General features: G+C 39.4%; 1 protein-coding gene across 1 annotated transcript in view; it reads left to right on the top strand.

Moving 5' to 3' along the window:
* CNTNAP2 (contactin associated protein 2) overlaps window positions 1–26,375 on the top strand; it is a 1,659,707-nt gene that overhangs the window by 522,932 nt on the left and 1,110,400 nt on the right. The window contains exon 3 of the mRNA XM_075921713.2: window positions 19,807–20,000. Within this exon, the coding sequence (XP_075777828.2) occupies window positions 19,807–20,000 (194 nt within the window). The remainder of the gene's footprint in view (window positions 1–19,806; window positions 20,001–26,375) is intronic.

Here is a 26,375-nt window from a genome sequence, read left to right as displayed (position 1 = left end):
AGGAAAATCCTGCTTTCAAAGCTATGGTCCTAAGTCACTATTATACTTTCTTCCCTGACATTATATGTTATTTCCTATTTTTTTTTTTTTTTACTCTATTGGATTTTAGTCATTAAATTCAGCTGTACTTTTGAGGAAAAGGCTACTATTGTACTGCTGAAGACCTGAATCAATGTTCTGAGTCCCAAAAATAGGTTTAATACAATAGAGTGCTTGCTAGCAAGAACTGACAGCATGTAGCACTGTTTATACCTTATTGAGAACGATGCAAGGAGCTCTGGTTAAGGATGAGTAAGTGTCATTGTCAATGGGATTTCTGTGTTCCATAATGTTTCATTATAACACAGCTGTGCCATGTTTAAATCCAACTCATAAGAATAATGTTATTGCATAAAATATATGTTAAGTATTCTTGCTGATATGGCTATAATTTATAATAAATAGGATAAAGTATAGAGAGTAAATCTCTGAAGTTTACTTGCTTTCTATTTTTATTTTTAAATAGGAAATTAAATATTGACTTTGTACTACCATAATTATACTTGCTGTCTCACTCAGCAACCAGTCCTAATTTCTTACTACCTGGTAGGTGATTTGAAAGGACCAGCTTATTATACATTAGACATGTTCATTTTCAACTGCAGAAGTGTGTCTGATGAACTCATATTTTAAGCCTTTTTACAAAAGTGCTTGTCTTGCTGCAGAGTAATAATTCACTTCTAGTAATAATGAAATGAGACATTTAATATATGAAGGCATTTATGATGTCAGGACAAATATCAGCTTTTTTACTGATCGTTTTAAAGAAGCAAAAATTATCATCACTCAGAACGAGGAGATTTGCTGTGATAATTATATTAACCTACAATTATCAAATCATTTTTTTCATTTTCTATTCTGTGTGTCAGAAAACAAAACCAACCAAACAAAACCCCATACAAAGCTGTAGACTGATTTTGATGTATAGCAAGCTTGTTGTCATCATCTTGGTCCATTGTCTTTTCCCTATTAAAGCCTCTGATAGTGACTAATCAGATGTTGTACAAGTATTTGTGGGGTTTTTTAAATAAATTCTTTGGCTTAAAAGAGTAAAGGAAAATGTGCACATTGTATACTGGGCCCCATTCTGTCCTCTGTGAGATGAGTTAGTCCCAGCCATTGATATCAGTGACAGTAGTATCCATGTAGAGAAGGACAGAGAAAGACCAGCTTTTTGTGTTAGGTATGAGTGTGACTATTTGATATTGTTCAAACCTTGTCCTTCCAGTGTTCAGCCAGAATACAGCACCCGAAAACGAAGAATCGGGTAGTGTATTTTGCACAGGGGATGGTTCCTATGTATTCCATGGAACTTTCAAAATAAGGAACTCCATTTGCTATGTATCGAAAGTGAATTTTGTGGGTATAAAGTTAGTATGGATATCCCCCACCATATGCCTCCCACAGGATGTGGTAGTAATTTTACAGTGGTTCCAAAGGAGCTCAGTAAAAGGAGGGTTGCTTGAAATCTAGAGTGTAAAAATTACTTCACACCATCTTAAAGAAAACCATGGGCTTCTCTGGAGAAAAGGAGGTATGTATGATAAAGATATATTAATTCCTAACAGTCAAATATTGCTGTGTAGATAGTACATGCATATGTGTGTTTCTGTGTGTGTGCCAGTATGTCAGAGTAGAAAGTGCTATAATTATTTGCAATTCTACAGTTTTTATAATCTCAAAAAAAATTTTTTTAAATATTGATTATCCCTCACACTGGGCTGAGGAGGAATTTTTATTGTGTCAAGTAGAGTCCAGAGCTACTTCCATCCTCACCCAGCTCTGTAGTCTCAGTGATATGTCTCATAATTTCCCCAGGTTGAGCCATTCTTCTCCTGCACACTACTTTATGTAAGCATGCTGTTTCTCTGTGCCCCAACCACTGCTCCTTGCTAGTCTCTGCCTCTTTTGCTATGACCTTTAGCTCTGCTGTGGATCAGCTCTTTCTTCTCATGGGAGTAGTGTCAAATTAGACACTCAAATGTCATGACAAATCCCCCCCCCCATCGCCCCACACACTATTTCATTCAGTCATTTCAGTCTTCATTACAAAATGCATCCAAATAAAGTGTATGAACCAATATTTGTCCATGCCCTGACCAGATTTATTGGAGAAGTTTCTAAAAATGAAGAGGCAAGAATATATTGGCCCATTAAGTTTTTCTAGACTAAATGCATAACATGCTATTACAAGGCTCAATTAATGCTTTTATTTCATTAATGCTCACATTCACTTTATTATTTTGACTTTGACTTTATGATATAGAAGGTCAAAACAAAATACTGCAGAATATTTTGTTTAATGAAAAATTCAGAGATAATTGACTTTGGGTCCTGATTTGGAACAATTTTGAAATCTCTGATTTCCCTCTGGATTGAAATTCCATTTTTCAGCCAATTCTAAATTAATCTCAGTCTCCGAACCATTAATGGACTGACCATTCCAAGTTCTTAAGGAATTCCAGTAGTGTTTGGGAAATACATCTGGGTAAGCGTGCATGCAGGGGAAAAAACCCTTGAATCTGTTTGCTCTTGCAAACCCCTAAGAGGAGAGAGAGAGAAAAGGCAAAATAAAAATGAGAGAAAGCTAAAGAGGATAAGGAAAGAGAGAAAAGAAAAGTAAATCACATATAAGTTCTGTTGAACTCAGCTCAGCCATAGGTGGTACTACTGATATCAATAGGGTAGCAGATGAAGATTGAATCTTCAGTGCAATTGTCAAGGGAGCTTGACTTCAAAGCAGTATTTAACAGCAGGAGCTAAGTTACTTCAGCTCCTTGTGAACTTACTGGGAACAGGTCCACAGAGGCAGGGAATGCATCATAGAGACAATGGATCAAGAGAGAGGTCACTGACATGAAAAGGACTGCTGGGGCAAAGGTACAAACCAGGAGAATTAGATTCTGGGGAGGCCACCAGGTACTAATCCGACAAATGCAGCAGAAGTAGCTTCTCAAGTGTTGTTCTTCATTTTATATATCCAGTGAAATGCAATACAACATCCAGTGGTATCAATTATTTAAATTGTTAGGATTTTACTCCAAGTCTCTACAAAACACTGATTTCTATATCGTTTATTAATTGGGGGGAGGGAAACATGGGCTACATCTACAGTGCTCACTGTTGCGCAAATATATATCGCCATGCCTCATTTGCATACTTAATGAGCCACCATTTTTGCACAAGGGGCTTTTGTGCAAGAAGGAGCACTCTACACTACTCCTTGCACAAAAAAAACCTCTTGTGAAAGAGCCATTCTGCCTGAAAATAAGCAGCAGAACCGCTCTTGCTTAAGAGGGGGATTTTGTGCAAGAAGGAGCAGTGTAGACTGCTCCTTCTTGTGCAAAAGCACCGTGGCACAAAAACAGCAGCTCATTAAGTATGGAAATGAGGCGCAGCGATATTCATCGCCGAGCCTCATTTGCATATGTTCTTGTGCAAGACTGGGCAATGGAGACGTAGCCCCTGTGTAAGGTGAGTAAGAGTGCTAGAACAACAGTGTCTATGTTAATAAGGTTAGAGTGTGGTATGTTGACTCATATCACTCCATACGTAGTTGTATGTATTTCAATGGGACTTCTTCTTAGGGACAAAGGTATTTATCAGTGTGATTAAGGATACCTACCACATTCCGTCCCATAGAACATTCCTCTTTGCCTCAGACAGATTATGCACCCATGCTTCAGCAGTTCCATTAATTCAGGTAACTAGGCCACATCCATACTACGCAGAAGATCTTCGCTGCTGCGGTTGATCTTCAGGGGTTCAGTTTAGTGAGTTGGTGCTGGTAGTCCTGTTCCTCATGAGGAGTAAGGGAAGTCAATGGGAGTGTTTCCTCCCATCAACCTCCTGCTGTGTGGATGGCACGGAAACATGATTTAAGATACTTTGACTCCAGCTATGTAATTAAAGTTGCTGGAGTTGCGTATCTTAAGTCGACCTTCCACTGTAGTATAGAGCAGGTGTTAAGTGTTCCCCAATATGAACACAATTCGGTCCTAAAGGTCAAATGCTGTCCTCATCTCCGCCACATGTATTCCACTAACCAGGGTTGGATTTCTTTGTCTGCGGGAGGAGGAGAGAAGGGATGACCAGGGAGAAGATACACGAGAGAGAGAATTCCTGTTATCTGCCAGTGAGTACTTGCTCATCAGTGGGATAAGGTACATAAACTGAGTTGTTAGACTCTAGATATAGTGTATTAATGTATAATGAAAGAATCATGTCCTGATTGTTTACTCAGGGTACATAGGGAAGGGAAGATCACTATACTATTTTTTCTTGCTTACTGTAGACCAGTGCAGCATACCATAGAATTGAATCCTTTGCCAGAGTTCAAGAATCCTTCCCCCTGCTTCTATTCAACTTTCTATCTGAAGCACGGAAATTCCAGACTGGAAAAAGCTGAGTGATTATCTAAATAAATGTGATGTGCAAGGTTTATTTAAAGCCATTCCAGTATGTGTTTAACTTTTCATTTATGAATTAATTTCTTTCTGCATATTTATATATATATATATATATATATATATATATATATATATATATATACTAGCCAATTAGCCCATCATAAAACGGGATTTTCAGGTCTCTCCTCCACGTCCTATTCCCTTTCTAACTCGGTCTTCTCTCCTGAGCCTCCGGTCTTTGGCTCCGTCTCTCTCGCCTGCTCCTACTGCCTCCCCCCCCCTCAGCTCTCCGCCATCTCCTGCCTCTTTCTCCATCTCTTTCTCTTCTCCCCCTCCTGCCTCTCACTCTTTTTTTCTTCTCCTCCCCCTCCTGCATGGGGAGCGTGGAACCCAAACGGCTATTTGCGCCGCTTGCTCCCGCGCGGCAGCCCAGCTGAGCGGCTGCCTATAAGCTCCAGCTGCCCCCCTGCACCATTTACCTTCACCCCAGCACTGATCCTGCAGCTTCCCAGTTGTCCTTCACCTCCCCCTCCTCCTCGTTGCCCCGCCCTCCTCCCCCCCCCCCCCGGCCAGGGTCTGTTCATGGCCAGGAGGCGGGGCCTGGCCGTGTATGTCACCACCCTGCTCCCGTTCACCTCCCGCTGTGGTGCTCGACTGAGTTCTGAGCCACTCAGCTGGGCTGCTGCGGGGCAGCCCAAACGGCTGCTTGCTCTTCTTGCTACCCCACGGTGGCCTTGCTGAGTGGCGCAGAACTCAGCTGAGCACCACGACGGGATGCAAAGGGGGGGTAGGGCAGTGACGTACGTGGCCGGGCCCCGCCCCCTGGCCGTGTACGTCACCGCCCCACCCCCTTTTCTCTCCCTCTGTGGTGCTCGGCTGACTTCTGCGCCGCTCAGCCAGGCTGCCACAGGGGAGCAAGTGGAGCAAGTGACCGTTTGGGCTCCGCGCTTCCACAGGAGTGCTGCAGGCAGACCGCAGTGCCCAGACGGGTGCTTGGCCACTTGCTCCCCCACGGCGGCCTGGCTAAGCAGCGCAGAAGTCAGCTGAGCACCATGGTGGGAGGCAACAGCTCCCCACAGAGGCAAGACAATGCTACAGTGTTAGAGTCACAGACATTGGGCTGCTATATATATGATTAGATAGCAGACCAGATGGCAAAGGTATAGTTTCAAGTGATGAATTTTTTCTAAACTAACCAATGTTGCTAAATGTTTTTTCTTAATAGAGGCTCCTCAGGGTAAGTGCTGTATCCTCTGTTTTGAGTCTGATAACTCTGAGTGCTGTGCATCAGCTCAGAGAACACTTTCTGTATCACTTTTACCTTTTAGTTGTCACCAGTGTTCATTAGGGCAAATTGATCCCTCTCTAAAGATGCCCCCTGCAGGATTTGAGCTTAAGATACATTAGAAAGTAGTTGGCATTAAGAAATATGCACCATACCTGGGAATTCATTCTAATTAAGCTCACTGTTGGAAAGATCACCTGGGATAATTTTAATTCAATTATTTTAATATTTTTGTAGGCTATGCTTAAGTGACCAACATCCCCTGAGTTATCTCAGCTGTTCACAACTGCACTTAACTTTCAATTTTTAAATTAAAATGAAACTTTTTAAAATCTAATTTAGTCTTTTTATTTTCCTTTGTTATTTGACTGCATTGCAAAGAATGGTATGTGACTTTCTTGAGAGACGTAATGCAGGTCTTCATTTGTCTTGCGTGATCTATGATTCATTTGTATATACTATAAACCCTCTTCATCTTGTACACTTTCATCATTTATGTTTTTTATTCACACATTACCCCATCCACCATCTCTTGTTCACTTCCTCTTTCTTACTCTTTACTGGGTATCATTTTTCCCCTTTTTTTCTGAGTTACATGTCGTTTTTGGATTGATTGTAGAATTATATATTTACATTTACTAGATTTTTTTTTAAAGTCAGCACTCATGGAGAAAAAAAATGTCCCAGCTCTATTTACAAAACAGAAGGGCTGAAGTTTCTAAACTGGGCAGAAAGAAATGCATGGGAAATGTAAATTGAATTTTTGTACATCTCTAAATTGTAAATTTGCTTTAATATTTGTACTACTGCAGTTGTTTACAAACTAATATAAGTTAAAACAATAGCCCAGGTGTAAGTGTTCCTCAGTATGAACACAATCCGGATACTACAGATAGACAGGGAGCAAAGCCTAATCATGAGACGAACCTGCTCAGAAAAGAATCTTACTTCTGACCTCCTGCCTAAGTTTCTTAGAGTACACAAAGCTGAACCCCAGAGTCCAGGGCATCATTAAACATTCTGTTGATCTTCCTAATTTGTTTCTGATGTTAGTTCTGATTAAGGGCCCGCTCGAGTTCCTATCAATAGAAAAGATCCAGTGACCTGGCTGAGTCCAGAGCAAAGCCCTTGTTCAAAACTATTGTCAGATCTTACTGAAAGGTCAAAATTTTCATTGAATTTAAACCAGCAAGGGACAAACTAGTTCTAATAATTCAGGAATTGAGTCTACTAATGCAAATTTTATTTTCCTGGGTTTCATGACATATCCAGTGAAGGTGAATTTGTCAAAACAATATGTATGTGTATGAGAGAGAGAAAGCAGTTTCTGTGTTATTTCCAGCATGAATAAGAAGCAGTATGCATCTGAAATCCATCTCATGAAACAAGCCTCTTCTGGGAAGGTCAATTTTGCAAGCTCATTAGTATGTGATAGTTCTGTTAAAAATTTTAACTTCTCTGGATGTCTATCCAAATCTGAATTCTAATATTTACTGTGTTTGCCCATAACCATTTCACATGGAGCTAAGTCTTGCTTAGGATTCTTTTGGAACTCCTCAAAGTATTGATTGCTCATGGATTTCATGACATGTCCAAGGATTAAGCAATACACCCGGGAGCCTAGTTCTGTTTCCCATTCTGCTATTGATTTACCTTGTGACCATGGTATAATTGTTTAAATTCTCAGTGCCTCAGTTTTTCTGTGGTAAAGTGACTAAAAAAATACCTCCCACACAATGGTCATGTCAGGCTTACTTCATTAATGTTTATGAAGTTCTTGGAGCTTTTGGGGGAAGTGCAATGAAAATGCAGTTATTTTAGGCATACAGGAGTGTATCTTGAGAAACACTGGAATGCAAGTATTCACTGTTACCAAGGTGTCTTAAAAAAGCTATGTTACTTTTTTGATACTCTGAGGCTACGTCTAGACTGGCATGATTTTCCGGAAATGCTTTTAACGGAAAAGTTTTCTGTTAAAAGCATTTTCAGAAAAGAGCATCTAGATTGGCAGGACGCTTTTCTGCAAAAGCACTTTTTGCGGAAAAGCGTCTGTGGCCAATCTAGACGCGCTTTTCTGCAAAAAAGCCCCGATCGCCATTTTCGCGACTGGGGCTTTTTTGCAGAAAACAAATCTCTGCTGTCTACACTGGCCCTTTTGCGCAAAAGTTTTTTGGAAAAAGACTTTTGCCCTAATGGGAGCAGCATAGTATTTCCGCAAAAGCACTGACAATCTTACATGAGATCGTCAGTGCTTTTGTGGAAATTCAAGCGGCCAGTGTAGACAACTGGCAAGATTTCCGGAAAAGCAAAAGTGGCCAGTCTAGACACAGCCTGAGTTTCTTAGGATTTCAGTAAAAAAAATCCTTACATATCGTAGTTGCTTCATTTTATCTATAAAGTGACAAGTATCGGGATGTAGATTTATTTTGGTATTTTCTTCGGTGTTGGGAAACAAGGACAATAGCTCAAAATGTTTCTATTTACACATCAAGAATAAATAGTGGAATCATGAAGAGCTTGGTGGCTGGGTCAACAGCAGGGAAATTGTAATAGATCAGCTGCGTATTTAACAGTAGACGTCAGCTTGAAATGTGGTAATTATCTGAATGAGAGAAATTGACATAATTGTTCCAAAAATATATTGTCTGTTTTCCATAATACTTTCTCCTCTTCCCTTTGTGCACTGTATAATGCCGATTTTATTTCTTTTTTCTTTATCACTGTTCATTACTTCAAACCCATATTGGGTACCTGTTAACAAAACTGAAGGCATGAACATAACAAGTATGGGGAGCCCTGATATATGAAACACGGTTCTGTATATATAAATGATTGGCGAAGTAATATCAGTGTGTGCTTAACCTGTGCTAACATAGTGTGGCTCTTTGTTCACATACATTCCAAGTCCCAGAGGGTCCATTGTGATCATCTAGTGTTCCTTGCTCTATGCAATGGGCCATCAAACTTCCCCAAAATATTTTCTTCAGTGGATCTTTTAGGGGGAAAATCTAATCTTCATTTAAAAATTGTTCATTTAAATTTTTGTAGTCATTAGATACTCTCAGCATTAAATATTTATACCTTATTTCTATTCCAAATTTGTCTGGCTTCAGCTGTCACCCACTGAATGATGTTATACCTTTGTTGGTTAGAGTGAATGCTCCATTGTTTAAATGCATTAAATATTAGTTCTCGAGGTAGATACTTATAGACCATAATCAAGTCACTCCTTTGCCTTTTCATTATTAAGTCAAATAGATTGAGCTAACATCTAGTGGTTAGTCTGCAAAATAGAAGTTTAAAGTCCACTAGAGTCTTTGAGCTATGGAATCTGCTCTGTTAATTCAGGCAGTTGGGCTCATGCTTTCAAATTCACAAGTCATAGGCAGTTTCGACAGCTACCACTCCATCCAGGAGTAATGCACTGCCAAGTAGTGGTGCATATGAGGAGTCAAGGTCTGACAGAACTCTGAAGCTCAGGATGACATTCTCTGGGGGATAGAACACTCCATGTGTAATGGGACAGCACTCACCTCACATGAACACCCCCATCTGGCTGAATGCATTTGCCTGCACTCAGCCCTCAGGCTGACACAGACTCTTTGTGAATCACAACCCCTTTTGGGGTACAACTTTACCAGGGGTCCATCTCGATGCCCTCTGTATGGTTTCACTATATTCCCCACTCAGAGAGTGGTGCCTCCAAGGCTTCCCCTTCTGGAGACAATGTCATCGCCCTTACCTCAGGGCTCTATGACAGTTCATCATAAAGTCTCTCAATAGTTCAGAGTCTCTGGCCCCATCTGCACTTGCCACACTGGAGAGCAATCTTCTGGAGTTTGATTTAGCAAGTCTAATTAAGATCCGCTACAGTGAACACTGAGGACAGCTCCGATTGGTGCCAGTACTCCTTGCAGTTGCGAGGGGTGAGGGAAGCCAACAGGAGTGCTTGTTCCCATCGGTCTTCCTCTGTGCAGGCAGCACTAAACTCAGCTTAAGGTAAGCCGACTCCAACTATGTATTTTACGTAGCTTGAGTTGCATACCTTAACAGGACCTTCTAAGTCTAGCGTAGACTTGGCCTCTAACCAGCTCTCCCCTCAGAGCTGTCCATGGTGCTGCCATCACTCAGCCAGCCAGTCTCCAGGGTCTTTCACTCCTTCAAATCTGGGGTGCAAGTGACTGCTGCTGTGCTTTACAGAGCCTTTTATAGGCCTCCCTAACCCCTGACTGGCTAGTTCCTTCACAGCCACTCTAGTCTCCTTGGAGATCTTCTCTGCATAATTTTGAATTTTGTCTGCATAACCAAAAGAGGACATTGACCCCAATTGACTTCAAATAAAATCCCAGCTTAAGTTAATTTGGGAGATCCTTCTTCCCATCCTTGGAATAGTGTACTGTATTCTACATAACATGTAAAGATCTGACATATTTTTTCTTATTGAAAGGAGACCAATTTTACATTTGAATGTACATAATATAAAAATGCTTCCTTTCTCAACATTTTGAATTTCTGAATATTTTGTACCCTATTGTATATATTTTCAATGATAAAAATCTTTTTTTGTATATCAGCCTGCAGAAGGAATAGAACCAATTTTCTGTATCCTGTTTTGAAAAATAGGGCAGTGCAGAACACTTAAAAATCCCCTATAGCACTGATTATAGTTAAAAATGAACACACACTAAGGGATTGCTGAGATTAAGATCCAGTTGGCTTTTAGCTCAAGCAGTAGATGCTCATACACTAAGCTCCACAAGTCCCAGGTTCAGTTCCTCTCTTGGCGTTACAAGTGGGGGCTCATCAGAGTTTTTAACTGGCTCTCTGAAACTTGAAATGCCCTTGCTCAGCTAGGGGAAATGTGCACTGAGGTCCCAGGTTTTTGTTTCCACCTTTTGGCATTACACTTTTACAGTCTTTACACACTCAGAAGGGCCTGCTATGCTCAGTTCTCAGTGCTGGCATTCTTACTGCTAAGCTAATGGTTCTCTTCTGTTTGTAGGCAAAGTGTCAGATTCTGACAGTAGCAGAAACTAATGGGGACTGCTTGTGATATATGTTCCTAGCCAGCATGAATTATGGTAGGACATTCATCCCCAAATTATTAATCTGTAAATCAATGTCACTGCCTCCAGACAAGTAGGAGAATATGTGTCATCACTTTTTATTCTGGAATATTAAAATCTGGATACAAGATGTTGTCTGTGATTTTATTTCTTTCAACTGAGACACAAAGAAATCTGCCCATTGTCTCTTTAATGAAGTGAGCCTATTTTATTTTAATATATTTTGTTTCTTTTAATTGCCATGTTGTTTTTGTACTTTTCTAATCACAAGTAACTCACTTGCATTGTTTTCATTATATATGAAGCAGCTTGTAACTATTTGTATTATATTCTATTAAATGAAGATGCCTACCTTGAAAAATATAAGCTTCAGGGGGTAGCCGAGTTAGTCTGTACAGGATAAACTCAGAAAACAACAAATGGTCTGGTAGCACTTTATAGACTAACAAAACATGTAGATGGTATCATGAGCTTTCGTGGGAACAGCTATAAACTGCTACCGTCCATTTGTTGTTTTATAAAAAATATAGTTCATGTCTGGTTTCCACCAAAATTAAACAAAAACTACAAAGAGTCCATGCCATAAAATGGAGAATATAAACAATAACTAAAACAATTACTAACACCATTAATGGCATTAATAAAATAACAGTTGATTTCACCATCAGTTTCAATACAAAATGGTTCTTACCGATAGCTTCCAATATCCCAATGAAATCACACATTCACTAAGGGCAATTCACCATTCTCTCATAGATTGTGTATCAGTCAAAAATATATAAATTTCCAACATAGTTATAATGCAGATAGCAATTTTAAATGTTTCACCGTATTAGGAACGGAGAAATGTAAGATACTTCTGCATGCTAGTAAACCCTCCTCCTGCCTATGCAATATCAGATTATTACTCCATGCCACAATGCAGCAATCAGTTCCCATTCAACAAATGTGTGAGCACCTGCAGAACACTAATCACATCACAAATCCCCTGAACTTTAGTAAGACTTGCTTAACTGTAAGTATGTGTGCAAGTACTTTGATGCTTTGCTGAATGGGGATGGACCTCGGCATGGTCTTTGATTTGCTGAATTGAAGCCCCACTAAGAATTTCACAGGGGGTCTGCTGGGAAGGGTGACTTGAACTAATTCTACTTTCTTACAACTTATTCCAGGGTGTGTACTTGATAAAAGAAGAAGACTCTTTCTTAATCCTTGGATCAATAGAGGTTACACATTTCAAGCCAAATGAACAAAGTAATCAGCTCTTCCAAATTGCACTTCTTGATAGATCAAACAGCGACAGGAAACTTTTCATTGATCTTCATAGTATGTTTCTGGTGAAGGTCTAATACCTGCTTTCCCTTTGGGGCTGATCACCATTCCCTTCACATGCTGTTCCGCTAAGTGTTATTTTTAGTAATACCAAATCTGTTCATTTCTCTGCCCAATCACTGATGCTTCCCTTTCTTACTGAAACAACTGCCATAAAAGAATATCCTTGTGACAGGATTGAGAGAAATCCTGTCCTTTGCAGGATGAGTGCTCCTGCAGGCTCTGTTAGGTATGTCTACACTACAGTGTTATTTCAAAATATCTTATTTCAAAATAGTTAATTCGAAATAAGTTATTTTGAAATAACGCATCTACACACAAAAATCATTTCGAAATACCATTTTGCTATTTCGAAATAGCGCATCCACACTGAGTGGACTCTGAATTGCATTTAAGGCTGGCCGGAACCAGTTCAGGACTTACTGTGTGGGGCTGCTGCCTGAGGCTATCTGAGGTCTGTGTTTAAAGGGACCCCTGTACCCCTTGGACAGCCATTTCTCAGGTTTCCCTGCTTGCTTACCTACCTTGATGAGGGACAGCAAAGCATTTTGTCTGTGTGCCCTCACTCAGGAACCATAGCACTCTGCAACATGGAGCCAGAGCTGCCCCTGGGAACTCTGGTGCTTCTCTTGGATGTGTTGCTGTGAGCTTGGCTGCACTTTCTGCAGACTGCCATCCAGGAGATCCATTGGGGGCGGGGGGGGAGGGTAGGGGAGAACTGTCAGAATCCAGGAGACCCTGCGGGAGAGCTTCCACCGTGAGGAGCACTAAGATCCTCTTTGGTCTGCCCCACTGGGGGCTTGTGCCTCTTTCCTCCCTCACATCCTTCCACTTACCCCTCCCTAGCCTCCCTTCCTGATGTCAAATAAAAGACACGTATTTTCATAAACACAAACTCTTGTTATTTAAAAAATCTGGGGGCGGGGAGGAAATGAAACTCTGGTGAGACTGGGGAAAGGAGGTGGGAGAGGGGAGAAGAGACGGTAGGAGGGGGAAACCTGGGAGGAGGGAGCTGGAAGGGGGAATTAAGGGGAAGAAGGGGGAGAGGAAGCTCAGGGTTGGGGGTCTCACCGGACCAACTTGATTTTCATGCAGACCTGCTCCTGGGTTCACATGTGGTCTTTGGTGGCCAGGCTGGCAGCTATACTACCATAGACGGCCACGTATCTCCATCTAGTGCAGAGATCATGGATGTTGGGGGCATCCCCCCCAAAGCTGAATAAGGTCTATGATCACCCTGGACCATGAAGGTGCCTGCCTTCTCTGGGAGCTGGCAGACTGCTCCTGGGAAGTGGTGGAGGGCTGACTGCCAGTGGCTTGCTGGCTCATGTTTTGGGGCCACTGGGTCAGGGGCAGTGACTGCTGGCTCTGGGATGGCAGGCTTGGAGCTGGCACAGCCAGAATCTACCCCTTTAAGGGCTCCGGGGAGTGGGGGATGGAGAGGAGTGTTCTTGGTTGAGGCTGGAGTGGCCACTAGGGCATCCTGGGAAGGCTGGAGGCCTTCTATTACTAAGTAAGTGTCTACACAGCACTTATTTTGAAATAGCTGTTTAGAATTTGGAGTTATTACTCGTAGATTGATGTTTACCAAATTCGAAATAAGCACTCCACTATTTCAAATTAATTTTGAAATAGCGGTTTGGCTGTGTAGACGCTAGGAAAGTTATTGCAAAATAAGGGCTGTTATTTCAAAATAACTTTGCTGTGTAGACATATCCTTAGTGAATAGAGGTGGGACATGCGTATCTTTCATCTGTGTTCCTTTCCCTCCCCCACTAACCCTTGTTAGAAGAAGGGTGATATAGGTGATACAGCCTAATGGCTTGAATTCAGAAATTCACCCTCAGGTTTGTATGAAGTAAGCAGGTAAAAAATAGGAAAAATCAAAATGTTCAAAAGTTTCTGATTTTTTTTCAATTTTGTTTTTGGGTGAAAAGATTTCAAAACATAGTTACAGTTTGCAGGTCACCGGAAGGTTTGTTATCTGCACTAGGCCAAGTTCTGATTTCAGTAATATCAATATAACTGTGATAAGAATGTATAGTTGGGATGTAATTAGACTAAAATATAGGTTTTCTTTTGATACATGTGTGTACCATAAAATCTTCTTATTTAACTAAAGTTATAGTAAACATATTGTTTTTGAAAAATAACATCAGTTACATTACAGCAGATGAGTGTACTTATCAAACAATTATTTTGTTGGAAGGACATCAGTTTTACAGATTTATGTCAGTTATGCACTTCATAGTACCTTCCATACACTGACATATTTATATAAAAACTGAAAAAAATAAGGTTCTATTTGTAACTTCAACTTTTACCTTTATGAGTCTTTAATCATATACTATTTATTAAATAATGGAATATCCATCAATATAGCTACATTTAAAATATTTAAAGAATATTAAGTTTGCAAAGTCCAGCACTCCAAAGTTAAGACATGCCAAAATTAAGGTTGCTTCTCCAAGAAATGTCTTGGGTAAGCAGGTGCAGACTTAAATTTTGCAAAGGCTTATAACTTACCCAAGTTCAGGCTGATTTTCACGTGGACATAAAAAAGCACATCCTCCATAGAAAGGCTGCTCTCTGCAAAATTTTAAGTCCTTCTTCCAAAGCCAGGGGGATGCTACAGATTCTGGAAGAAAAGATCACCGGAGGGCTTTTTTATCATTTCAGAATGATATATTTTTGCTTCTACCCATGTTAGCAGAAATAGCTGCACTGTTGAGGCTGAAACATTCACAGAAAAATTCAGCCTGAGTCAGAAACCTGCCAAGGAAAAAATTAGGACTGACTAGTTTAAGTTTGGCAAAATTATAATCAATTGAAAAAAGTGTCTTGTAAAAATGGGAACTGTGAAGCTACAATAACCTATAGATATAGCATAAGTTTCAGTTAAGGCAGCATTGTAATGAGTATATAAGCTTCAAGACTTGTAAGACAGTTTCTTAGCTAAAATAAAAGAGACAGAGGACCAAAAAAGGCATTAGCATAAATAGTTAATCAGGAGTAAATGTAGATTGTAAGAGATTACAGAATAGAATGCTACGACTACGGCTACGGTGCTGACAAGTAATCACATAAAGCTAGTGTCAAATTATGTGAAGTGACCCTGAATGACAGCCTTAGGGCACACTGTCAAGAGCCAGGGCCCAGGGCAGAGACCCCAAACTGGTTGTGTATTCTATAACTAGATTCCATTAACCCAGTAACAAGTTTGAACTCCTAAAACATGATAGTAGTCTTGCCATGGCGTCATAGTCTCCTGGACATGCCAGTCTATCTTTGTTATGTTAAGGGTACATCTACACTGCAGCACTATTTGCGGTATCCCAAAATAGCGCTTCTGTTATTTCAAAATATCTAGCACACTATTATGGCATCCCATTAAACCTTGTTCCATGAGGATTAAGGGATGTTTCAGAATAGCACTCTATTTCAAAATATACTTGAAATAAGCTACACAATTTGTGTAGCTCAAATTGCGTAGTTTATTTCAAGCTATGGATGTGGTATAGATACACCCTAAGTGATCTGGACTTAGCCTTTTCTATACAACTCAGCTTGTAGTGACACGACTGTGTTGACATAGCTGTGTCACTAAGGGTGTGTCTACACTACCGGGTTTTGTCGACAAAAGTCCACTTTTGTCGACAAAACTATACCTGCATCTACACTGCCGCTGAGTTCTGTAGACATAATGTTGACAGAACTCAGCAGTTTTGTGGACGGCTGTAAACCTCATTCTATGAGAAATAATGCCTCTTGTCGACAGAGTTCTGTCGACAGAAGGCATTATTGCATCTACACTGTCCTTTGCATCTATACTGTCATGTTGACAAAGTGGCTTGCTGGATGTAGTCTAGACGCTTTTTGTCAACAGAAGCTTTGACGACAGTGTCTGTCAACAAAACTTCTGCCGACAAAAGCCTGTAGTCTAGATGTACCCTTAGTATGCATCTATGCTGCACCCACAGCTCGAAATAAGCAACTCAATTTGAGCTATGCAAATTGCATAGTTTATTTCCAGTGTATTTCACAATAGAGCGCTGCTCCGAAATCTCCCTTAATCCCCATAGAACAAGTTTACCAGGACATCAGAATAGTGCATCTGTTATTTAGAAAGATATTTTGAAATAACAGGCATGCTGTCAAGACATAGAAAATGCTATTTAAGGAAACTAACAAAATACTTCCACTCTCAGTGGGCGGTGTTTGCTTTGTTGGCTGGAGAGCACACATGTCAAAAAAGGACTGTTCACATGGCACTTGTTTTGGGCAAAACTTTTATCTTTTGTGGGAGTGTTACTTGAATACCTGTGAATGGCAAAACTTTTGTTGTTTACTTGCCAGTATAGAAATAGCCTTAGTGTTAGTTGGTTTCTATACACCAAAGTTCACAAAAGATTCATTTGCTTTTTATACCAAAAGCCCAATCACTTACCTCAAATCAATTTGTTGCTCAGATCTCTTGCAGAAAAAAATGCTTGTAGTCAATCCTGTAAATAAGAAAAGAAGTAAACAGGTAAGGATACATAAACGAGTAAGTGTATGGTTTTGAAGTTATTAACATCAGCAGAATACCAATGCAACTGATTTATGTATATGCTAGTAAGTTTTAGATAAATGGACTAGTAACCTCTGGGAGAATGACACTCCAATATTAATAGAGTGAAGGAATACACATTTTAAAAAAAAGATGAAATCCTTACTGAATATATCTTAGACATCATGGTGTCAGTATAACATATTGTAAAAAATGTGTGCCTTGGAAGATGTAACTATTGGAAGGTACCTGACTGGTGACCATTGAAGATGGTGACGAGGAAGATGATAAAGAGGATGATAATGACGAACACTTCAGGTTGTTCTACAAGGGATTGTATTGGCCCTATCTTTCTTTCTGGGTTGGAGCATTTGTTATTTTTGCTAACTGTATTAACAAAAAGTATTAGAAATACAGAAGATTTTTTTTCTATTTGTGAGTATTTGCAACTGTGCACATTAGGGTTCTTAGCTGAACAGTTTCTAATAATATTGTACCTGATCTTGCAAAAAGAACCCACCATACTTTAGTGTTCATTGGGATTTCTTAAATAATCAATATAATTGTTACACAACATAGATCAGGCAATACTACATTAACACCATTATTTGACTCATATATATTTACAATTCAAATAACATGTAGTAAATTTTAGTACCTTGTGTTCTTGTGCACTTCAGAAATAATTAATTTGGGGGATATTTTAGGGGAATATCACTATTCTTCTTTGTATTGTACTGTTCAATGGATTAAAATAAATTACATGTATCCAGAGAGTATATTCCATGAATCCTAATTATAATTTTAAAAATGCAAAAGTAAAAGAAATAATAGAAATTAATCCGATTTATTCTGCATATTTTTATATTCTGTGATTAAGAGTTTGTAACTGGCATAATTCAATCAGGTTTAAAGGACATTTATTTAGTTCCATTTACACCTCTCATATCCTATATATAGTGGTTCAGGGACAGAGTACATTCACAGACACTTTACCATTGTGTGACATCATCTTTAGGTGTCACACAATGATAAACCTGTCCAAGGATATTTAGATTGATTGATGGATGGACTACTCTAGTAGATCCACAAATATATGTCCCTGATCCCTCAAAACCAATTCACAGAGAAAATAAAGGATGTATATTCTGTTTTATCATGGCCTTACTTATTTTCTGTGAAAAATCTAGTGAATTTGATTTTGCATGAATGTGAATAAATATTACCACAGATGCTTCAAATAATTATTTGAAATTTGCACATTATATTATTCATGTAAATGAGCACTAAACTAGCTCTCTTCATGATGGTGGTTACCCATAAAACCCTTTGAAAATCTCATAATGTCAGGCTAATTTGATGTTTTGAAGTGCAACCCAGATCAATATGTGGTTATATCAGCACCTACCCTGCAACTCCACAACCAGGTCATGCCAGAGATCAATCTTTTGATGTTCAAGTTAGCAGCTCCAGTCAGCACTGGTACAAATCAGTCTCAGTGATTATGCAATTGTTTACTTTCTCCAAATGAAAGGCTTTTCTTTGCTATCATAACTGGTAATTGCCCTGAGTGCTCCTGAGCAAGGTTTTGGCTTCGATTCCTATGGAAAATTATTTTGCCTATTTGTGTATGTGACCAGAGTTCTTTGTGGCTGCATTTGTGAGGTTTGTTTGCTTTATTTAATAAAGCCAGCCGATTGATCAGAAAGCAAAATAGGGGCTGCCCAGTAGGTCTGAGATGGAAATTTAGTCCATTTAGTAGCAAAAAGTAGTAGTAGAAGTTACCATGTGGCAAATTAAACTGTTTTTCAGTACTGTATAGTACCTGCCAGATCCTGGCCATGTCTTTGGACTGATTCCTTGGAGTCATTTTAAATCTTTGCAGACTTTTTTCTGTATTGGAGTCTCACATTCAAGTATAAACATAATTATTCTCTGCTTTTCCCTTATGTAATACTTACAATTATTGGTATAATTTTACAAAATATAATTTTATAAAACGTCATCAGTTTCACAGTGCTGCACATTATCAGTGTCTTTTATTATCCTGCATATCACTAACTTCTATTTTCCCTTCTAATATTCTGTGCTTTAGTATAGTAAAGACTTGCCTCAATGCCTTGACACTTGGTTTTATCTATGCACCATTGTCCTTGTTTATTAAGATCAGTTCAATATAGTCTAGTGATTGAATAGCATATTGCTAATAATATTACTATCAAGTTAATTCATAGCCCCATAAAGAGTGATAATACATTTGCCAAGTATCAGTTAATGTACTCTGTGACATCCTGTACGCCCAGCAAATCAAAATCTGAGTCATCCCTGCAGCACCTTTCTTTTTTAACTAGTGTTGATAGATATTCTCTGAGGTCTATGCATTTCAGGGAAATGGTGAAAGTGACAAGGAGTCCTGTAGCACCTTATAGACTAACAGATGTATTGGAGCATAAGCTTTCGTGGGCAAAGACCCACATCAGATGCATCTGACAAAGTGGGTCTTTACCCACGAAAGCTTATGCTCCAATACATCTGTTAGTCTATAATGTGCTACAGGACTCCTTCTCGCTTTTGCAGATCCAGACTAACATGGCTACCCCTCTGATAGGGAAATGATGGACTGTTAAGAAAGGAAATTAGAGGTGCATGGCATTATTTTCTCCCATTTAATGAGTATAATATTTTTAAGTTGAAATAGCATTTAAAGGATATAAGGAATCAATAGATAGTCACTGATTTGCATCAACTAACTCTGACAAAGGAAGTTTATAGCAAATTGTTCAACTCTTAACAATTAAGTTTGACATGTACTAATAACCTCTAATTAAGGAAATATAAAAAGTCTCATTAGTACAGTACAGTAATGTGTGTGTTCACACCACATAACTAAAACACAAAAAGTTATAGTAATAATCTGATACAACTTGAAAGAAATTGAATGTCCAATGGCATATATAAAAATGACAATTTTTAGGTCTCATATTTCTTTTTTATATGTTTTAGTTGTGTCAGTGTTATGTTGTTCTCTGCTTACATCCAGCAGCTAGCATCTTTTCAATGTGTATGTGTCAAAAGCTGTTTGGATTAAGAGGTCTGGTTTGTCTCTCTCTTGTTCCAACTCAACAGGTGCTGGAGGCTGGTCTCCATCCGATAGTGACCATTATCAATGGCTGCAAGTGGATTTTGGGAGCAGGAAACAAATCAGTGCTATCGCAACCCAAGGCAGATATAGCAGCTCAGACTGGGTGACTCAGTACCGGATGCTGTATAGTGATACAGGGAGAAACTGGAAGCCATATCACCAGGATGGAAACATTTGGGTAAGTCACTGATGTAAAACTCAACCATTTTCTTGTAGAACTCACTTCTTTGAATGGGCTGACTGGATCCTCATAAAAAATATATATCTGCTATTGATCTCTATTGTGAGTGTAAGAAAGCATACAGTATTAACCAAAACATTGTAGGCTAGGATTAGGGTAGTTGACTGTTAGGGATTCCATTCCTAGATCCAGAAAAGCAATTTAGTCTTATGGCAACTCGCAGAAACTGATGACCAATAATGATTTATAGTTACTAATGTACAATATTGCTAAGTTCCTCCCTGCACTTTCTATTCTCCTCATTTTTCTCTACTTTATTCCCTGTATGTGGGGCCCTCAAATGGACCCATTCAGAATCAACTCCCACTGCCTTGATTTTCACTAAAATTGTCAATAGTTTTCTTGGTCATGAGTTCACCAGCTGTGGGATGTGATCTCTAGAACCAGGTCTCAGGGAGGTCAGTACAATGATCTCTTTCTTTGTGGCAAGATGGAAGGGGAAATAAAGCGAGGTGATTTCCAAATCTCTCTGTGTTGTAACATAAACGCATAGTATAGAAAAGGTTAAGAACTATTATTCTAGCAGAAATACAGTATTTGCCCTCTTGAGGGAAAAAATGGAATCTTTGCCATGTTACCTTACAAGCTAAGATAACTATAAAATGCTACTTTGATATTTGTAACATTCCTCATACTTCAGTATATTTTTTTGTATTAAATACCTGGGGAAAAATTGGCTATATGCTTGATTATCTAAGGCAATTGGAAAACCACTGTCAGTGACCATAGTAATTCTGGTTTTCTAGCTTTGCATTAAATGGATCCTATTTATGCCTTTATGCAAGACATGCATTTTGAAGAATACTTTGATTTTTTTATATTAAGTCATTGGACTAGATCCATGTGGCTAGATCTCCTGCTGATGTAAATAGACAATGAAGATATGCTGGTTCATACCCGCTCATGATGTGCCCCATTGTGAATAGAAGGGCAGGAGAAGTAGAGAATTCAGTTGTTGAGGTGGATACAGTGCCTACAAAATGGAGTGTTGCCATATTCTTATATATTGGAAGAGTTTATTAATTTTCTCCTAGAATTGGAAGCTGATTCCTAGATGCTCCAGGGAAATCCTGGATCAGTATCAACCTTAGATGAGAACTGAGTGTTGTATTAACTGCAGAGTGTTAGAATTGAGGCTCTGGAAGACGGTGGCATCCGCAGTTTTTCTGTGTTGGAAAACACAAAATCTTATACAGTAGACTTCCAATAATCTGGCACCTTTTGGACCTAGGTGGTGCCGGATTATCAGATTTGCAGGAGAATCAGTAGGTGCGGTACAGCTACACGGCTTAACAGCTGGCCAGGACAATCTCCCTCCCTCTCTCCTCCCCTTTCCTCTTCGTATTTCCTCCGTGCTGTAACCTGATCCTCCTCCCCCTCCCCTCCCCTTTCCCCTTCACTGAAGCAAAATGCTCTTCTCCATACTGTAACACGATCCCACTCCCTTCCCTCCTCCCCCAATCTTATGCTACCTTTGGTTACAGCCAGCGGGTGTGCTAAGCGGCAGGCTTTTTAATCAGCTGGTCAGGAGCGCTTGTCACTTTGATGCCGGAGTATCAGGAGTGCCAAACAGTTGGATGCCGGACTATCGGAGTTTTACTGTAGATATGAAGTGACTTTTGTGAGAAAAGAAAAAGAATGTATTGCCTTAGACTATTTGCATTCTATGTTAGTACAGCAAGCTTTGTTACTGCAGGCAGTAATGTAACTTTTGTTTTGGCCTTTCACCTGTGTCATGGAGTAACAATTAATTTCCTCCTGAAAAGTGTTTTGCCTGCAGAAGAACAAAGCTATTGCTTATCTTCCTCTCCATAAAGATAGTCACAGGAGAGACTTCCTCCTTTTCAAATATATACGTATGTAAGGCACAATGAGAATTTGGAATCCAAATTAAGTCAGTAGGTATTGTGTCTAGCTAGAAAGGTACTGGCCTTCGTTATAGGCAATACGATTTAATATTGTGTTTTTTTCTGAGAAAACTCAGAATATTAGGATACTTTTACTGGAGTCTTTTAAAATAGATATTTATCTTAAATAAACTTTACAAATAATGCAGAATAAGGAGGAAGACCTAAAAGGAATTCATTTCACATGTATGATACATAAAGAGTGTCTTTTTTTTTTAAACCTACAATATGATATGACACAGGGAAAAATTAAAAGGGAAGGAGGAAAATAGAAAAGAGGGAAAAGTGGCATATGTGAATTTTAGACTTTGCCATGTCTTTTTTATAGCATGAGGCCCATCTTCAACACACTTATGCATGTAACTTGCCATATGGGAATAGTCTCACTGAACTCAACAGATCTATTCATGTATGTAAAGCTGCTTACAAGTAGCAAAGTTTGCAGGGTTGACTAAGTATTTCAAAGATACATGGGCTGTGTCTAGACTGGAAAGTTTTTCCGGAAAATCAGCCACTTTTCCGGAAAAACTTGCCAGCTGTCTACACTGGCCGCTTGAATTTCCAGAAAAGCAGTGATGATCTCATGTAAGATCTGAAAGACTTTTACGCAAAAGGGCCAGTGTAGAGAGCACAGTACTGTTTTCTGCAAAAAAGCCCCGATCGTGAAAATGGCGATCGGGGCTTTTTTGCGGAAAAGCGCGTCTAGATTGGCCACGGACACTTTTCCGCAAAAAGTGCTTTTGAGGAAAAGCATCCTGCCAATCTAGACGCGCTTTTCCGAAATGCTTTTAATGGAAAAGTTTTCCGTTAAAAGCATTTTCGGAAAATCATGCCAGTGTAGACGTAGCCCAATGGAGTTTGAACCCCAATGAATTCCCCTCAGGAGAACAGCTAATAGACTGAAAAATATATAAAACAGAATAGTGTGATTGAAAGCTGACATGCTGCTTGAAGAAGGAAAAACTGCTCTCCTTGAGAAAGAAATCTTCAAACTTTTAGTTTTTTTTTGAAGCTTTGAATGTTTGTTTGCTTAAGTAACTGAGGGTTTGGGGGAAGTATTTTACTCTCAGAAAATACTGACCTTCAGCCAGAAAGATTTTTTTCCCCTTCCCTTTGTAAAAAAAAAAAAAAAAAAAAAACCAAGAACATTCTGTGATTTTTATGGATGATTATAGAGCCCTTAACTTTCATGTGAACCTGGGCCATCACCTGCAAAAACTTAGAATCAGAGATGTGACTTATTCACCACCCAGTGCCTAATTAACAAAACTGGATACCTATCTTCTCTTGGTGGAAAGCACAATTGTAGTCCAACAATTCACATCTACTAGGCACACTCAGAACATTTTTTCTTCATATTAATTTATCTAGTTTCTCTAATATATACTGCTTGCAGATTTACCTTATATAATCTGCTAGTGCCAAAACAGAGCACGTTTTCAAATTTCTTTTATTTTCATCCTGTTTTTCTGGCTCATCTTGGTTCAGTCTCTTTCAACATTCACTCAGTTACGTTAATAGTGAGGACTGTAATTTGGTGATTCTGTCTCATTTCTGTTTGATCTTATGTGAAGCAATCCCATTCCATGTACATCTGGGCTGTGTCTACACTGGCATGAATTTCCGAAAATGCTTAAAACAGAATAGTTTTCGTTATAAGTATTTCTGGAAAAGGAGCGCCTACATTGGCAGGCTGCTTTTACGGAAAAGCCCTTTTTCTGGAATAGCGTCTGTGGCCAATGTAGACGAACTTTTCCGGAAAAGAGCCCCGAGCGTCATTTTCGCGATCGGGGCTTTTTTGTGGAAAAGACTACTGGGCTGTCTACACTGGCCCTTTTCCGGAACAGTGTTCCGGAATAAGGACTTATGCCCGAGTGGGAGCAGAATAGTTTTTCCGGAATAGCGGCTGATTTTGTACAGTAGAGCAGCGTTGCTTTTCCGGAAATTCAAGGGCCAGTGTAGACAGCTCGCAGCTTATTCCAGAAAAGCGGCTTATTTTCCAGAATAAGTGGCCCAGTGTAGACACAGCCCTGATATTTCTGGCACAAGTAATCCATTGTGTTGCTTTATGTTAGGAAAAGAGGAAGGTGCATACCAAATTTGCTGGTCCTAGCTCTTACTATTTAGGAGGAGTTCCTGAGCAAGCAGACAGATAAACTTTCTAAAATATACAGTCAATAACTAATCCTTTGGGAACGCCTATGGTTTGTTTTTTCTTTCTTCACTTAGCACAAGGGTATTAGAGTATAAACAAAACCAGGAAGACTTTCTCTCTTCTTTTCTTTTCCAGAACACATCAGAAAAAATAGCACTGAAGGTTAGAAACCAATCTGGGATTTTGGCTGTTATAATCACTTTAATGTAAATAGAAGTTTCTGGATCTGGAGAAGATAGCCTTTTCTTTTATTCATTGGACACTGGATTTTCTCTTTCTGGTTAAAAACAACAAACAAACAAACAAGTTTTGAAGAATATAAATAAAAAACCATTGTAGGTCCCAACATATGAGTCTTCTTTGAATAGTTTAAAGGGCTATTTTGAGCTCTCCCTGCCACACAATGCACTGACTTTATTTTTACTTGGACATTCACCGAGTCTCTAGTGCTGTGGTAACTACCTGTTGACTCTATGGACCACTAGAAGGAGTAGGGGACAGGTGTAAGGGATTAGACAATGGCACTGGGTCCTTAGGAAGTCATGCTGCCAGAGAGGAGTGGGAGCCAGTGTAGGGAGCATTATAAAGAGACAGACTATGGTGGTGGTCCAAATTCTTAACCATATAAACTGATTTATACTAGCTGGGGATTTACTCACCTGAGATTGATAGCATATGACCTTTCATTAAGATTCCCATATTCCTCATCTACACCTAAATTACAATGTTCTTTGTCAATAGTAAAACTGAAAATAAAAGAGTCGGACTGTCACATTTTGGGGTGTAATTTAGATCGAAAGATCACAACACAAATGGAATTAGAATGCCTCCAAATGCTTCTGCTGTATGTGGCTTCCTGCCTGGGAACACACAGCCAGCACATACTTCCTGTTCTATATACCATTCAGCTCTGATTCCATTGTTTTGAATCTAGAAGCTTGCCTACAATTATCATAGACACACTCTGGTCTTTACTGGACTTAATTAATGATAGCAGGTGATCCCAGTGCATCCACAGTTGCAGACTTTCCAAAACCTGTATATTCTGCGACATCCACCTCTCAATATTTAGAGGTCTATTTTCTCCTTTAAAAAACAAAAACCAGCAGCAGGCTACATAAACTGGAGTTACATTCAGTTTAAATGCAGGATTGGTTTGGATTAGATTAAAAAAATAAAATAAGTATTTAAAAAGGAAGATGACATTTTAACTGAGGGTAAGTATGATAGATATGGTTACAAACAACTGGAAACACACATCTTAAAAGTCTAAAATGTAATCTAGCAAGATTAAAGAGCCATTTAGTGTCAAGATTTTCTCCCTGTGAAGGTATTTATACACTAGTCAAGTCATCTGTGAATTTTTTAATAAAGAGCTACATGTGTTTAGCGTAAGTCTCTCACAATAAGACAGTTTCTCTAGCTCTTCAATAGTTTTTGATTCTTTTCTACACTCTCTCCAATTTCTCAGCATCCTTTTAGATACATGGGCACCCAAGCTGAAGGCAGCACTCCAGTATCTGTCTCACCAATGGAAGGTGAAATAATCTTCCTAACCATATTTACAACTCTCATTTTTATACGTCTAAGTTCTTTTTTAACAGCACTCTCTGGGGAACTCACATTTAGTTGTTTATCCAATGTGACCCTAAAATCCTTTTCAGAGTTTCTGCTTTCCAGGACACAGTCATCCCATTCTGTGTTACTTTTCCCCCATGGAGTGTAAGACCAGAAGGGACCTCCAGTCCACCTGGTCTGATTTCCCATATGTCACAGGACACCAGTATCACCCACCACCCTCATACTTAATCTAGTAACTTAACTTAGCCTAAATCATGCAAACATGATTATGGGATGCATTAACAGGAGTGTTGTGCGGAATACATGAGAAGTCATTCTTTCACTCTACTCTGCACTGATTAGGGCTCTATTGGAGTATTGTGTCCAGTTCTCGGCACCACATTTCAAGAAAGATGTGGAGAAATTGGAGAAGGTCCAGCGAAGAGCAACAAGAGTGATGAAAGGTTCAGAGAACATGACCTATGAAGGAAGACTGAAAGAATTGGGCTCTTTTAGTTTGGAAAGGAGAAGACTGAGAGGGGACATGATAGAGGTTTTCAGGTATCTAAAAGGGTGCCACAAGGAGGATGGAGGAAAAATTGTTCTCCTCTGAGGCTAGGACAAGAAGCAGTGGGCTTAAACTGCAGCAAGGGAGGTTTATGTTGGACATTAGGAAAAACTTCCTAACTG

This window comes from Pelodiscus sinensis, chromosome 2 (assembly GCF_052426305.1).
Source record: "Pelodiscus sinensis isolate ZL-2025 chromosome 2, ASM5242630v1, whole genome shotgun sequence".
Classification (NCBI taxonomy): Eukaryota; Metazoa; Chordata; order Testudines; family Trionychidae; genus Pelodiscus; species Pelodiscus sinensis.
Note: the sequence above shows the minus strand (reverse complement) of the source record. Positions and strands in the feature narration are given on the sequence as shown.